Consider the following 17,068-nt stretch of genomic DNA (forward strand, 5'->3'; position numbering starts at 1 on the left):
CCGGGTAGTATCAGGACACACCAGTGGCGTCATGGATACAGGACACACTAATACCTGGGAGGGGTGCTGACAATAGGAATTTAAAACATTACCCTCATATCAAAATCCTAAATAAATCATAATCGCTGTAGGGTTAATTAAATATGGATTCAGAATAATTCTCTCTGGCAGAGTTTACGGTCGTTTTTCTCAATTTCTGCCCTTGCTGCTCATTGGCTGTGGCTAAGGAGGAAGTGCCACGCTTTGCCACTCCTGAAATTTTCCACTGAAGCTTATCGAGGATGTTTTCTGCCGCTGTCGGATGGTTCTTCCTTTTCAAATGTAAACAATAGGTGTATATTTTGAAGATCATTTGAAACAGCGTCTCACTGTTTCACGTTTATATACTTGAACAGAAGAGTATGTGACTGAGAAACGAATCACGCAGTTCAACATTTCTGACTGGGTGTGTGTAGGAATTACAAAACCGATCACAAAGCAGATCATCACCACCAGAACAACCTGTTGACTCGTGAGTCTTGATCTTTTTCTCTTTCATTATAGACCTCACGAAACTACAGACTTCACTTATCTAAGAATATGGTAGCTAAGTGAACATAGTTTTTCAGTTTTATAGATCTGCTTGTAAATATGAAGGGAGAGGATCCTTAGGGCCATTTTGAAAGGTCAAGTGAAATAATCAAAGGTAAAGGCTGATTAAGTGTTTTTACACATGACAAATACATTTGAAACCATTTTAGAAGAGATTGTCTTCTACCTAAACCATATCACATTGCAGAACAAAGCGGAAGAGCAGGTTGGAACTGTATTCGTAAAGGGTAGAGATTTGAAGTTACTTGTTTAAAATACACCTCACCTACCATTGTAAAATGTCCATAAAATTGTGTTGTACTGAGACCAAAAGTGAACTATTGACAGACACAGACCTGAGGTGGGTGTGTATGGCATGAATGAGAGAGACGTGATAGTTGTCTTTCAGCTACAGGGTAAAAACAAATTAACAAATAAAAGTATATTTTATCGATAAAAGTAGACTTGTCCCTCTTGAATAAGTTAACTGACATTTCTTATCATGTTGCTTGGCCCTGTATTGTCCACTTCCCCTTTGTTGTAACAGGATTTGGTTTACAGTTCTGGGCTGACATATACTTTGTGCAGTTGTTGCATTTGCTATTTTCTCATACTTTCTTCCTGTACACAAAACAAGCTGTTAAGAAGTAAAACAAGCAGTTATGAAGTAAAACAAACTGTTAGTAAGTACAACAAGCTGTTAAGAAGTCAAACAGACTGTTAAGAGGTAAGAACAACCTCTTGTGTACAGGCAGATTCAATTGACTTAAAATCATTCAAAAAGTTCTCCTTTTTTTGCAGAATGCCCATAATGGTTTCTGGAGTTGTACGCGTTGTCCTGTTCTCGATCCTTGGTATAGGCGGATTTCTGACGCTGTTTGTAATGTACTATCAATCAGCTCCATCTCAGATCTGCCCTCCCCAGCCTGCTTTGCCACGTCATTACTCAAAGCCATCTGAGAACAGCTCCTTGTCTAAGAAGCAGCCAGAGCCAGACAAGCCCATCATGCTGTTGTGGTTCTGGCCTGAAAACCGCAGGTTTGATTTTAGTGATTGCACCACTTTCTTCAACATTGATGGCTGCCAACTGACAGATGACCGGTCTCTGTACAACAAGGCAGACGGGGTGCTCATCTTTCACAAATCCATCAAACATGATTTATCCAACTTGCCTCCATCACCTCGACCACCATTCCAGAAGTGGATCTGGTATCATGTGGAATCACCTACAAACACAATTAGAATACCTGGTTTAGAGAACCTTTTCAACTTGACCTTGAGTTATAGGGAAGATGCAGACATCCCTGTACGTTGGCGCTTAACTGCAAGGAAAGGTCAGGGTGGGGACTTTGTGCTGCCCAAGAAGGATAAATTAGTTTGCTGGATTGTGAGTAACAATAACCCTGCAACTGGAACAGCAGTAAGGGATAACTATTACAGAGAACTTGTCAAACATATTAAGGTGGATGTCTATGGAAAAGCCTTTGCAAGATTCTTGAGATATGAGGACTACTTCTCAACACTCTCCAGCTGTAAGTTCTACCTCTCCTTTGAGAACTCAGTCCACAGAGACTACATCACTGAGAAGCTTAACGGACCACTTGTAGCAGGAACTGTGCCAGTAGTATTGGGCCCACCGAGACAGAACTATGAGGACTTTGTCCCGGGAGATTCCTTCATCCATGTTAATGATTTTCCCAATGCAAAAGCCCTGGCTGAATTCCTCCTGAAGTTGGACAAGGATGATGAGGCATATCTGCGCTACTTTCAGTGGCGTAGAAATTTATTTGCTCAGCAACATCTAATTCAACTGAGTCAAGAGTTCATCCAATCTATTTGTTATGCCTGTGACCATATAGGCAAACATAAGGAGTACAGGGTTGTTCACGATCTTTACAAATGGTATTTGGTTTAATTAGTCCCTTCTGATGAGCTATTATCATCACCCCCCCCCCCAGATATGAATATGAACAGGTCCTAAACCATGACTAAAAATGTTTAGAATTACAGGAAATTAGCTGTAAAACTGCAAAGTTCTCACTCAGCCTTATGGCAAAGTGTGTAGAAAAGCACAAAATGTGCTTGAAAAATGTACAATTCTCTCTAAAAATATACAATTCTCCAGCATGAGATCACCTATTAAACTTCACATGTTTTTGCGAAACTGCGGTAGGCCACTGATTATCATCATATTGTCTATATGCTATTTTTCTTTAGGAAATATTTTGGTAGAATGTACTACTCTGCTGAGTGCACTCATTGCGACACATTGAGTTTCATTGTAGGTCTATTTGGCGGGGAAACAGTGAAGCCAGCTGTAGCCTGTTTCTGTTCATTAGTCTTTTTTTAAAAAGTAAAGTGAAACAAAGCTATGTCTGTTGCTTTTCATTAAATCGTATGGCTGTTACTTAGGCTTTGGTCTAAAATAAATTAGTTTAGAAGGGCAGATTTGAAGGCTTATATGTTGTATTATAGGCTAACGAATTTGTGAAAATGAACATTTCCAACGAAAATATTCGGACTTGGCAAAAGGCTGACATTTTTTTTTCGTTTCAATTAAAAAAGATATACTCGCATGACAATAGAAATGGAAAATTGTGATTTGTGATTTTATAGACAAATTATGAAAGCGACGGAGTCCATCGGTTACTGCGCTCTCACCATCATCAATATCATTATTTATATTTTTGAAATTCACCAAATATTTTTTTTATAAATACACAAATAAAAACATTGCGGTATGTGTAAATATAATATAAAATATTATATTTCTCAGAAGTTATATGCATTATGTGTGTAGGTTTGAGTGAGAGGCAAGAGAGAAAATAGAGAAGGGATGTGTCTGATGAATCAGGAATCAAGGGTTTTGCACCAAATATCAACATTTAAAGGAGTTTATATTCTGCTTGTATAGTTGCATCTGTGCCATCTGACATTGTTTTTCCATTGGAATGTGGTTGTGCTAATAGATGGTTGAAAGCACAGTAATTACACATTAGACATTTAACTAACTTTTGGCTGTTTTTTTGAGTGGGTGAATAAATCTTAAAATCTCATTTATCAACATCACTCTCAACCAAATATTACCCAATTATCCAGGTGGAAATGACGTGGTGTGCCCAGTGAGTAGAACCTGAAAGCATTGTGGATTTGTTTGCTAATCCTGCTCTTCATAGTTCAGTGAAAATGCCAATGTTTACAAATAACTTTCCTGACCTCATTCGACATTTAAACAAAGAGTTCCTGGTTTATATTATATTGTACGCTAATTAGTAATGAGTACCGATATATAAAATCGACTGTATATCGATTTTTTCCGATGGACCTAAAATGTGTAAAATGAGGCTCTATATATCGTGTTATAAAATATGCGAATGCGTGAATGTTCCCTTTTCTGATAACTTCCATGTCTACTTAAAGTCGAGACAGCTGCTTGTTGATTGTCCACCATCTCTCTATGTTATGTGTAGGGTACAATATGCAGCTTCAGCATATGGCGCGTGGAGAGAGGAATTATTATTTATTTGGTATTTTATTATGATTCCCATTGGCTGTTGCGAAAGCAGCAGCTACTCTTCCTGGGGTCCACACAAAACATGAAATATGACAGAACTTTAATAGACAAGGTCAGCTCAAGGACAGAAATGCATACATTTAAAAACGGAACTCATAGCCTTCACATTGTTTTACAATTTAAACTCCCGATCACAACTGGTCGCTATCAGAGTCCAAATAGGCTGGCGCACAATTGGCCCAGCGTCGTCCGGGTTAGGGAAGGGTTTGGCCGGGTAGGCCATCATTGTAAAATATTAATTTGTTCTTAACGGACTTGTCCGTTAAGGTTCAATTAACGTGAATAAAAATATAAAAAACATCAATACACACAGTGCATTGTGAAAGTATTCATACTCCTTGACTTTTCTCACATTTAGTTTTGTTACAGCCTAATTCTAAAATCGATTAAATACATTTGTTTTCTTCATCAATCTACACACAATACCCGATAATGACAAAAGAAAAAACAGGTTTGAAGAAATCTTTGCAAATGCATTAAATAAGAAAGAAATTAAAACATTTACTAAATATTTAGACCCCTTGTACTTTGTTGAAGCACCTTAGGCAGGGATTACAGTCTCAATTATTTTTGGGTAGGATGCTACAAGCTTAGGACACCTGTATTTTGGTAGTTTCTCCCATTCTTCTCTGCAGAGCCTCTCAAACTCTGTCAGGTTGGATGGGGAGCGTCACTGCACAGCTATTTTCAGGTCTCTCCAGAGATGTTCGATCGGGTTCAAGTCCAGGCTCTGGCTGGGTCACTAAAGGACATTCAGAGACTTGTCCCAAAGTCACGCCAGCATTGTCTTGGCTGTGTGCTTAGGGTTGTTGTCCTGTTGGAACATGAACCTTGCCCCAGTCTGAGTTCTCTGGAGCAGGTTTTCAGCATGGATCTGTCTCTACTTTGCTCTGTTCATCTTTCCCTCAATCCTGACTAGTCTCCCTTTCCCTGCTGCTGACAAACATCCCCACAGCATGATGCTGCCACCACCATGCTTCTTCACCTTACGGATGGTGCCAGGTTTCCTCCAGACGTTACACTTGGCATTCAGGCCAAAGAGTTCAATATTGATATCATCAGACCAGAGAATCTTGTTTCTCATGGTCTGAGAGTCCTTTGGTGCCTTTTGGCAAACTCTAAGTGGGCTGTCATGTGCCTTTTACTGAGGAGTGGCTTCCGCCTGGCCACTCTAACATAAATGCCTAATTGGTGGAGTACTGCAGAGATGGTTGTCCTTCTGGAAGGTTCTCCTTTCGAATCTCATAGCAAAGGATCTGAATACCTATGTAAATAATTTATCATGCAAAATGTACACACAAAATATGGGTCAAAAAATATGGCTCATTTACATGTTAGTCAATCACCACCTTCCGGAGACACCTGAAACCCCACCTCTTTAAGGAATACCTAGGATAGGATAAAGTAATCCTTCTCACCCCCCCTTAAAAGATTTAGATGCACTATTGTAAAGTGGCTGTTCCACTGGATGTCATAAGGTGAATGCACCAATTTGTAAGTCGCTCTGGATAAGAGCGTCTGCTAAATGACTTAAATGTAAATGTAAATGTAAAAAAATCCAGAAAATCACATTGTAGGATTTTTAATGAATTTATTTGCAAATTATGGTGGAAAATAAGTATTTGGTCACCTACAAACAAGCAAGATTTCTGGCTCTCACAGACCTGTAACTTCTACTTTAAGAGGCTCCTCTGTCCTCCACTCGTTACCTGTATTAATGGCACCTGTTTGAACTTGTTATCAGTATAGCACAAGAGCAGAACTACCATTAAGATACGAGTGTATAACTGTACATGCTACCTGTGCATATAACAACACCGGTACAAACAGAAGCAGTATACAATATGAATATGCAATAGTTTAATTCCAAAACACTATATATCCATTTTTAGAAATGATGGTGAATCTGCTTGTATTGTTCAAAGAAATTATGAAAGCGATTGGTGTTATTTTTCACTGTCTAATCATGGCATGGGGTTGTTCAATGACAGACATGTATTTGTTTAAAATCTACTTGATGGTTTCATTTCAGGGAGACAAATAATCATATCTATTTTGTTGCAAAATGCTATACAGTGGCTTGCGAAAGTATTCACCCCACTTGGCATTTTTCCTATTTTGTTGCCTTACAACCTGGAATGATTTGTATCATTTGATTTACACAATATGCCTACCACTTTGAAGATGCAAAATATTTTTCTTGTGAAACAAACAAGAAATAAGACAAATAAATCAGAAAACTTGAGTGTACAACTATTCACCCACCAAAGTCAATACTTTGTAGAGACACCTTTTGCAGCAATTACAGCTGCAAGTCTCTTGGGGTATGTCTCTATAAGCTTGGCACATCTATCCACTGGGATTGTTGCCCATTCTTCAAGGCAAAACTGCTCCAGTTCCTTCAAGTTGGATGGGTTCCGCTGATGTACAGTCAAAGGTTTTGAGAATGACACAAATATTACATTTCCACAAAGTTTGCTGCTTCAGTGTCTTTAGATATTTTTGTCAGATGTTACTATGGAATACTGAATTATAATTACAAGCATTTCATAAGTGTCAAAGGTTTTTATTGACAATTACATGAAGTTGATGCAAAGAGTCAATATTTGCAGTGTTGACCTTTCTTTTTCAAGACCTCTGCAATCCGACCTGGCATGCTGTTGTTTGTTGTGGTGCCATATTCTTTAAAAAATGTAATAATGGATTTAATGGTGCTCTGTGGGATGTTCAAAGTTTTATATTTTTTTACCCAACCCGGATCTGTACTTCTCCACAACTTTGTCCTCGACTTGTTTGGAGAGCTCCTTGGTCTTCATGGTGTCCCTTGCTTAGGGGTGTTGCAGACTCTGGGGCCTTTCAGAACAGGTACTGAGATCATGTGACCGATCATGTGACACTTAGATTGCACACAGGTGGACTTTATTTAACTAATTATGTGACTTCTGAAGGTAATTGGTTGCACCAGATCTTATTTAGGAGCTTCATAGCAAAGGGGGGGGGGGGGTGAATACATATGCATGCACCACTTTTCCGTTTTATTTTTTATTTTTAAGCAAGTGATTTTTTTCTCTCATTTCACTTTACCAGTTTCGACTATTTTGTGTATGTCCATTACATGAAATCCAAATAAAAATCCATTTAAATTACAGGTTGTAATGCAACAAAATAGGTAAAATGCCAAGGGGGATGAATACTTTTGCAAGGCACTGTATATCTGCCTCACTCTCAGAGAAATAAGCACTACTGCTAGGTTTTACAGTCAAATATAACAAATAACTGCATTTTTAATAAAGATCTGTACAAATTATACATCTGTGACATCAATATTTATGTTTAAAAAGAATAATTCAGTTCAGTAATATCAGATCCAGTGCCTAAATTAAGTTTTTCTCCCCAGTCGGATAAACACTCTATCTACCCAACTACTCCGAGGCATCCACATGGCCCAAAACCACACAGTTGCAATATTTTGTATCAAGTTCCAATGATAAAACTGGGGGGACAAAAATGCAATTTCTGAATTTGGGGGTGTGTGAAAGTTGTGCCCCTGATGAGATCTGTATGTAAAACATTTATATTTGACATTTTTGTCATTTGGCTGATGCACTTATCCAGAGTGACTTACAGTTAGTGCATTCATCTTAACATTGCTAGGTGAGACAACTACATATCACAGTCAAATATACAGGATACAAACATTCCATTCAAGATAAACAATGCATAGGCGTTTAGCAAAAAAAAAACACTTTCATACAAACCTAAAATCTATGAATGAAACATCTGTGAAATATTTTACACACACATGAAGGTACCTATAAGCAATAATTTTGGACGAAAATACACAAATGTGACAAATTGGTGCATATAGCGTTGAACTATGAAGACCAATGAACAAATAACTGTACACACACACACACACACACACACACACACACACACACACACACACACACACACACACACACACACACACACACACACACACACACACACACACACACACACACACACACACACACACACACACACACTAGAGGTTGACATGGGAACAGAACTCCCCTGGAAAGTAGAAATGGGAGTCATGTTCTAATCTAGAGTCAAATTCTGGTCAGGACGGTACAGGATCGTGAGTCCCGGGTGGGGGGAGTTATGTGTGAAGCGTTTCATTAAAAAATAATAATAGTTTACTTAATAAAAATCTATTAAAAAATACATGCTAATTCCCCCTCTCACCCTTCCGTCGACCCCGCAGTCACTACTTTACTTCAGATGCCAATTTTGAAGCCTCCGGGAGAGGAATTGAGTTCATCCGACTCCGGGTAAGCAGGGCCGCCTTGAATGCCAACATCTGGTAATGTGGTTATTATCAGCCTTGTGCGCAGAGCAGGCAACAGAAGAGCAGCCAAGCCGAGCAGTTGCTATGGCTACTCACACAGAGCGGACGACAGACAGAGACTAGTGGCGAACGAGGAAGTTATTTCGGATTTCTGCGTGTAATAATTAGCATTATAATTTTGTTTTGTTTAGCTAATAAAATTAAAACGATAATTCTCACCAGTTTTTTGTCCCTTGTTAACATTACAACATTAAATTAATTTCTTAAACGTGGCTACATTTCGGAAATGGCAAAAAAACAAACATGTAATCTGCTTGACACATTAAAGTACAGATCACGAAGTCCGCTAATTTCCACTCCATTCATAAATCAGTTTGATTCATACACTGGTTTGTCTGGCTTTGATGGTTTTGTTTTAACCTGCTCTTCCCTTGTCTACACTTAAATAATATAATTTCAGTTGTCCTCATTTTTTTCTATCTCGCATAGCTCATTGGTACACCCTTGTGGTTGAATATTTTTGTATCTATTGTTGGTCCTCGGATACAACAATTAATAACGTGGAACAAATAAATATCATCAAAGGATACCTTACAACTTACAACAATGAACACCTTGTGAAACAGCTGTGAAAACCAACCGATCAATATTTAAGATGAGTACATACTTTGATCGTTTTTTGGTACAGTTCTGTCATTAATTATTTTTACAGATTATTTTTTGTGCACTCACATGGCAATCAGACTGAAATACTTAATTCTGGTGTGTGGAATAAAGAGGTGGATGCTGTGTGGTTGGGAGGTTCTGCCTGTCACTTGTTCTCAACAGGCATTCTCGGAAGGGGGACTTGAAGAGGGAGACTGCGAGGTCCAGGCACTGCTGCTCTCTTTGTTCTGAGTGTTTGCAGTGCTAGTGTTTTTAGTTAATCTGTGTATCTCACATATTATATGCCTGGTATGATATGGCTAGCAAACTTTATTAGCAGATATTGACAACATGACAATAACAGTAGCTGTAGATGATGTAAGGAGATGGAGGAGGGGATGTGATGAGTGGGCAGATTGTTGGCCAATCCGAAGTCACTAGATGCAGAATTCTGTCTGGAGGGAGAGGAGAGAAAGAGTTAAAGGATGAGGAGAGAGGAAACAGGCAGAATCAAGAGATACTTGATCAGGTGCTGCGTCTAGTTCTTCCTGTCATTTCTTCCTGTCATTTGTCATCGACTGGTAATCACTCTCAGTCAGGTGTTCAATCTAATTTAATCTAGATTTCACATGACTGGGAACAGCCATGGGTGCGCCTGGGAGGGCATGGGCCACCCACTTGGGAGCCAGGCCCAGCCAATCAAAATGAGATTTTCCCCACAAAATTGCTTTATTATAGACATAAATACTCCTCAGTTTCATCAGGTGTCCGGGTGACTGGTCTCAGATGATACACCAAGTCACTTGGCTCTGTCATAACCTCACATGGTCTCTCCTATCATTGCTATGCAGACGACACACAATTAATCTTCTCCTTTCCCCCTTCTGATGACCAGGTGGCGAATCGCATCTCTGCATGTCTGGCAGACATATCAGTGTGGATGATGGATCACCACCTCAAGCTGAACTTCGGCAAGACGGAGCTGCTCTTCCTCCCGGGGAAGGACTGCCCGTTCCATGATCTCGCCATCACGGTTGACAACTCCATTGTGTCCTCCTCCCAGAGCGCTAAGAACCTTGGCGTGATCCTGGACAACACCCTGTCGTTCTCAACTAACATCAAGGCGGTGGCCCGTTCCTGTAGGTTCATGCTCTACAACATCCGCAGAGTACGACCCTGCCTCACACAGGAAGCGGCGCAGGTCCTAATCCAGGCACTTGTCATCTCCCGTCTGGATTACTGCAACTCGCTGTTGGCTGGGCTCCCTGCCTGTGCCATTAAACCCCTACAACTCATCCAGAACGCCGCAGCCCGTCTAGTGTTCAACCTTCCCAAGTTCTCTCACGTCACCCCGCTCCTCCGCTCTCTCCACTGGCTTCCAGTTGAAGCTCGCATCCGCTACAAGACCATGGTGCTTGCCTACGGAGCTGTGAGGGGAACGGCACCTCAGTACCTCCAGGCTCTGATCAGGCCCTACACCCAAATAAGGGCACTGCGTTCATCCACCTCTGGCCTGCTCGCCTCCCTACCACTGAGGAAGTACAGTTCCCGCTCAGCCCAGTCAAAACTGTTCGCTGCTCTGGCTCCCCAATGGTGGAACAAACTCCCTCACGACGCCAGGACAGCGGAGTCAATCACCACCTTCCGGAGACACCTGAAACCCCACCTCTTTAAGGAATACCTAGGATAGGATAAAGTAATCCTTCTCACCCCCCCCCCCCCCCCTTAAAATATGTAGATGCACTATTGTAAAGTGGCTGTTCCACTGGATGTCATAAGGTGAATGCACCAATTTGTAAGTCGCTCTGGATAAGAGCGTCTGCTAAATGACTTAAATGTAAATGTAAATGTAATGATCCCACAGGTGAAAAGCCAGATGAGGAGGTCCTGGTCTGGCGTGGTTACACGTGGTCTGCGGTTGAGAAGCTGGTTGGACATACTGCTAAATTCTCTAAAAGAATGCAGCTTATGGTAGAGAAATTAACATTCAATTTTCCTGCAACAGCTCCGGTGGACATTCCTGCAGTAAGCATGCCATTTGCACATTCCCTCAAAACATCTGTGGTATTGTGTTGTCCCCAGCACAAGGTGCACCTGTGTAATGATCATGCTGTTTAATCAGCTTCTGATAGTCCATCCACCAGACAGGTGTGGCATATCTTGGCAAATTAAAAATGTTCACTAACAGGGATGTAAACAAATTTGAGATCATTTGAAAAAAATAATTATTTTGTGCGTATGGGAAAATTCTGGGATTTCTTTTATTTCAGCTCATGAAACATCACTTTACATGTTGCATTTATATTTTTGTTCAGTATACATAAAGCCATATATTATATCCTATAATGCTCTATTGCAGGGAGATTATAAGAATTGTTTGTTTCACTGTAATCTGTGTTTTGCATGTACATTGGGTTTGAGATTGTTAAAGATATTAAATCATGTAAGATAGAAAAGTCTGTATGTATTAGTAGAGGCCTGTTCTAACTGTTCTTTGTGGGTAGTATGACCCCATGATGCCTGGCAGCTCAGCCAAGACCTGACAGAAATGAACTGGGTCCTCTTAGCTTAACTGGAGACAGAGCGAGGTGTTATATCCTGCACACCAATGATAAAGCTGTTGTCCTGTTTGGAGCCTGTTTCTGTCCGAAAGGTTCACATATGTGTGTGTGTGTGTAGGTGTGTGTAGGGGTAGGATGTACATCATCTGGGCTGACAGTCAAAGGCGCTTGCATGCCCAACTTGGGGGAACCATTGAGCTACTGTTAGAGGAAGTATGTCTGGAGTGACTTCCTGTCACATTGGCACCTGTCATCCTCACTCAGTTGCGCCTGAATGAGACAACCTTTTCATTATAGCCTGTACCCCGTAACCCAGTTTCGTCTCTCCCCACACACACACATACACACACATACAAACACATACATAAACATAAGATCACATATTTTGCAGATGCTTGCATCAGATAGCTTGACTATACAAGTCTTCCATACTCTTTGTGTGCGGGCTCTCACTTCATTCACTGTGTGTGCGTTGTGTGACCAGCTTCCTTATTGCAATAAGCTTTTAATAAAATTAATGCCTTGATTGTTTATTGACTTTGCCTCTCGTTATTATTAATTAAAAGTAGAATTTCCACCGCATTCCAGTTTAGATTATTGAGGTAGTCTCAGTATTCAAAATGCCCATTCTGAATGCAGTTTGCGGGTGATTAACAATTCCACTTGTTGGATATCCTAACTCTGGCTGGATTCCAATGGGAATTGCATATCACTTTGCAAGCCAGCATAATGTGACTTGCCCAGGTGTTTCCTCACCACTGTGTTAGGGTATTAGGGTAGGGTATAACTAGGCCCTCAAAGAAAGGCCATATGATATATGTAATGTAAATAATTACATTTTAAAGGCTAATATAGCTGGTGGGTTCTACCCGTTCTAGGAAGAACCCCCCCAAATATGAAAGGGTTCTCGGTAGAATGCTTCATAGACGGTTCTAGGAAGAACCTTTAGATGATAAAATGGTTCTTGCTAGAACCCTTTATAGAGGGTTCTAGAAGGAAACCTTCATAGAGGGTTATAGGTAGAACGATATGGAGGGGGTTCTTTGAACACATCTGGATTGGAGCTTTCATTTGATACATTTTAGGTAAAAAGCTTCTGGTGTTAAAGTGCAGAAAACCCAGACTTTTACGAGAGCAGAAATCAGTGAAACAGATATCAGAGCACAAATCAGAATTGGGGCTAGCAACAGTAGATGGGTCAGGGTGTACATGCACATTTCCAGATATAATCAGCAGTAACAGGGACAGGGAGAGCTCTGCAGTGTTGATTTATAATAGGCGGTGTCAGAGGGAAGCCCATAAAATTGTCAGAGACTCCAGTCACCCAAGTTCTACACTATTTTCTCTGCTACCGCACGGAAAGCAGTACCGGAGCGCCAAGTCTAGGACCAAAAGGCTCCTAAACAGCTTCTACCCTCAAGCCATTAGACTGCTGAAGAATTCATACAAATCGGACAATTTACATTGACCCCTCACCCACTCTTGTACACTGCTGCTACTCGCTGTTTGTTTGTTACTTGTGCATAGTCACTTCGCCCGCACCTACATGTACAGATTACCTCAACTAGCCTTTACCCCTGTACACTGACTCGGTACCGGTGCCCCCTGTATATAGTCTTGTTATTCTTATTGTGTTACTTCTCATTATTACTTTTTATTTTAGTCTACTTGGTAAATATTTTCTTCTTCTTGAACTTCACTGTTGGTTAAGGGCTTGTAAGTAAGCATTTCATGGTAAGGTCTACACTTGTTGTATTCAGCATTTCATGGTAAGGTCTACACTTGTTGTATTCAGCATTTCATGGTAAAGTCTACACTTGTTGTATTCAGCATTTCATGGTAAAGTCTACACTTGTTGTATTCAGCATTTCATGGTAAAGTCTACACTTGTTGTATTCAGCATTTCATGGTAAGGTCTACACTTGTTGTATTCAGCATTTCATGGTAAAGTCTACACTTGTTGTATTCAGCATTTCATGGTAAGGTCTACATTTGTTGTATTCAGCATTTCATGGTAAAGTCTACACTTGTTGTATTCAGCATTTCATGGTAAGGTCTACACTTGTTGTATTCAGCATTTCATGGTAAGGTCTACACTTGTTGTATTCAGCATTTCATGGTAAGGTCTACACTTGTTGTATTCAGCATTTCATGGTAAGGTCTACACTTGTTGTATTCAGCATTTCATGGTAAGGTCTACACTTGTTGTATTCAGCATTTCATGGTAAGGTCTACACTTGTTGTATTCAGCATTTCATGGTAAAGTCTACACTTGTTGTATTCAGCATTTCATGGTAAGGTCTACACTTGAGGTATTCAGCATTTCATGGTAAGGTCTACACTTGTTGTATTCGGCGCATGTGGCAAATAAAGTTTGATTTGATTTTGATTTGATAACATTGGAATGTGCATTAGATGGCATCAAGATCATATTGTACAGCAATTTCATCAGGTAACATGAATACAAAGCCGGCGAGAGATGGTTAGGATAGGATGGGAAGCCAAGAGTCTGTCAGCCACTCCCCCAGTACACTCTCTCTCTCCCTCTCCCTCTCCCTCTCCCTCTCCCTCTCCCTCTCCCTCTCCCTCTCTGTGTGTGATTGTGTGGTTGGAGACAGGTGTGTGCTGGAGTCAGAGCAGATCCCCACCAGCTGCAACCCATTCCATAATCAAGACCTCTACAAAACCTCAGTCCTGCCACTCCAACTAGGCCAGAATGTAATCTCTGCTAAATCAGTTTATGATTCTAGCTATGTATGATTATTCAAGATCCTGTTACCATGCTGTGTCTGTTTCCCTGCCTGATGCTGTTTATCCTCTCACTGCAGTTTTGCCGCTCTGACTCTGGATCCTGTCTCCTGTTCCACATCTCACCACCCTGCTACCCTGTTCTGGATTCACCACACCACCACTCAATTGAATTCCCCTCCTGACCTGTTTACCCTGTTCCAACCTCAGCCTCCATATCTAGTTTCTTACAACTCGTCTGAGCTTCCCCGGATCTGCACTCCATATCTCCCTGTGTCACAATAAATACCTTGGTTCATTCATCCCTGTTTCCTTGTCTGAGTCTGCTCTTGGGTTCCCCTGTGCCGCTCCACCTAACAGACAGCCCACTTGGAGTCTGCCAAAAGGAACCTAAACGACTCTCAGACCATGAGAAACAAGACTCTCTGGTCTGATGAAACCAAGATTGAACTCTTTGACCTGAATGCCAAGTGTCACGTCTGGAAGAAACCTGGCACCATCCATACAGTGAAGCATGGTAGTGGCAGCATCATGCTGTGGCGATGTTTTTCAGCAGCAGGTACTGGGAGACTGGTCTGGATCGAGGGAAAGATGAACGGAGCAAAGTACTTAGAGATCGTTGATGAAAACCTGCTCCAGAGCACTCAGGACCTCAGACTGGTGTGAAGGTTCACCTTCCAACAGGACAATAACCCTAAGCACACCACCAAGACAATGCAGGATTGGCTTCTGGACAAGTCTCAATGTCCTTGAGTGGCCCAGCCTGAGTCCGGACTTGAACCCGATCGAACATCTCTGGAGAGACCTGAAAATAGCTGTGCAGCAACGCTCCCCATTCAACCGGACAGAGCTTGAGAGGATTTGCGGAGAAGAATGAGAAACTCCCCAAATACAACAGTGCCAAGCTTGTAGCGTCATACCCAAGAGGACTCGAGGCTGTAATTGCTTCCAAAGATTGATCAACAAAGTACTGAGTAAATGGTCTGAATACTTATGTGAACGTGATATTTCAGGGGGCTGGGGGATTTATTCATTTACAAAAAATGCTACACACCTGTTTTCGCTTTGTCATAATGGGGTATTGTGTGTAGAGTGATGAAGAAAAAAACTAATAATATAATACATTTTAGAAATATAGCTGTAATGTAACAAAATGTGGAAGAAGTCAAGGGGTCTGAATACTTTCTGAATTAACTCTACACCATGCTGCAACAATATCTTTTTACAATAGTCTACTGCTTTACAAATCAAATCATATGTATTTATATGGCCCTTCGTACATCAGCTGATATCTCAAAGTGCTGCACAGAAACCCAGCCTAAAACCCCCAACAGCAAGCAATGCAGGTGTAGAAGTACAGTGGCTCGGAAAAACTCCCTAGAAAGGCCAAAACCTAGGAAGAAACCTAGAGAGGAACCAGGCTATGAGGGGTGGCCAGTCCTCTTCGTGTTGTGCCAGGTGGAGATTATAACAAAACATTTTTACTGCTCTAATTATGTTGGTAACCATTTTATAATAACAATAGGAAACCTCAGGGGTTTGTTATACTGTATATGGCCAATATACCATGGCTAAGGGTTATATATTGGCGATATACCACACCCCTCAGGTGATATTGCTAATTTATACAATTTTCTAAACTGTTCTTTTTGAAGTGCTAATCATTTGTTTGTATCATATGTAAAGTTTGGGGATTGTGGTAAAAATGTCAGTCGTACAGTTGTGGTATCCTCTATACAGAGCATATGTAGATTAAATTGTCAGATATAGGGGTAGAATGTATTGTAAAGCAGTAGACTACAGTAAAAAGGTATTGTTATATCCTGCCTGATTGGCCCTGTCCGGTGGTATCGTCAGACGGGGCCACAGTGTCTCCTGACCCCTCCTGTCTCAGCCTCCAGTATTTATGCTGCAATAGTTTACGTGTTGGGAGGCTAGGGTCAGTCTGTTATATCTGGAGTTTCCTGTCTTATCTGGTGTCCTGTATGAATTGAAGTATGCTCCCTCTAATTCTCTCTCCTTCCTCCCCTCCTGGAGGACCTGAGCCCTGGGACCATGCCTCAGAACTACCTGGCCTGATGACTCCTTGCTGTCCCCAGTGCAACTGCTCGTGCTGCTGCTCCAGTTTCAACTGTTCTGCCTGCGGCTATGGAAACCCGATTTGTTCACCTGACGTGCTACCATGTCCCGGACCTGCTGTTTCGACTCTTTCTCTACCGCACCTGCTGACTCTAACTCTGAATGCTTGGCTATGAAAAACCAACTGATATTTACTCCTGAGGTATTATTTGACCCTGCTGGTCATCTATGAACGTTTGACCATCTTGGCCATGTACTGTTATAATCTCTATCTCGCACAGCCAGAAGAGGACTGGCCACCCCTCGGAGCCTGGTTCCTCTCTAGGTTTCTTCCTAGGTTCCTGCCTTTCTAGGGAGTTTTTCCAAGTCACTGTGCTTGTACATCTGCATTGCTTGCTGTTTGGGGTTTTAGGCTGGCTTTCAATATTGCACTTTGTGACATCGGCTGATGTAAAAAGGGCTTTATAAATACATTTGATTGACTATATAAGGGTATATAAGGGTATTATAACAGGCCTTTATTAGTCTCTTAGCCAATTGTGACACACACCAATA

General features: G+C 41.1%; 1 protein-coding gene across 1 annotated transcript; it reads left to right on the top strand.

The window, feature by feature from the left end:
• The first annotated feature begins 265 nt into the window (after positions 1-265).
• Positions 266-4,873, top strand: LOC123995354 (4-galactosyl-N-acetylglucosaminide 3-alpha-L-fucosyltransferase 9-like). Its single transcript, XM_046298904.1, has 2 exons — positions 266-511; positions 1,372-4,873. The coding sequence occupies exon 2, from the start codon at positions 1,373-1,375 to the stop codon at positions 2,483-2,485; it is 1,113 nt and encodes a 370-aa protein (XP_046154860.1). The 5' UTR covers positions 266-511; position 1,372; the 3' UTR covers positions 2,486-4,873.
• Positions 4,874-17,068: the final 12,195 nt, after the last annotated feature.

This window comes from Oncorhynchus gorbuscha, linkage group LG14 (assembly GCF_021184085.1).
Source record: "Oncorhynchus gorbuscha isolate QuinsamMale2020 ecotype Even-year linkage group LG14, OgorEven_v1.0, whole genome shotgun sequence".
Lineage (NCBI taxonomy): Eukaryota > Metazoa > Chordata > Actinopteri > Salmoniformes > Salmonidae > Oncorhynchus > Oncorhynchus gorbuscha.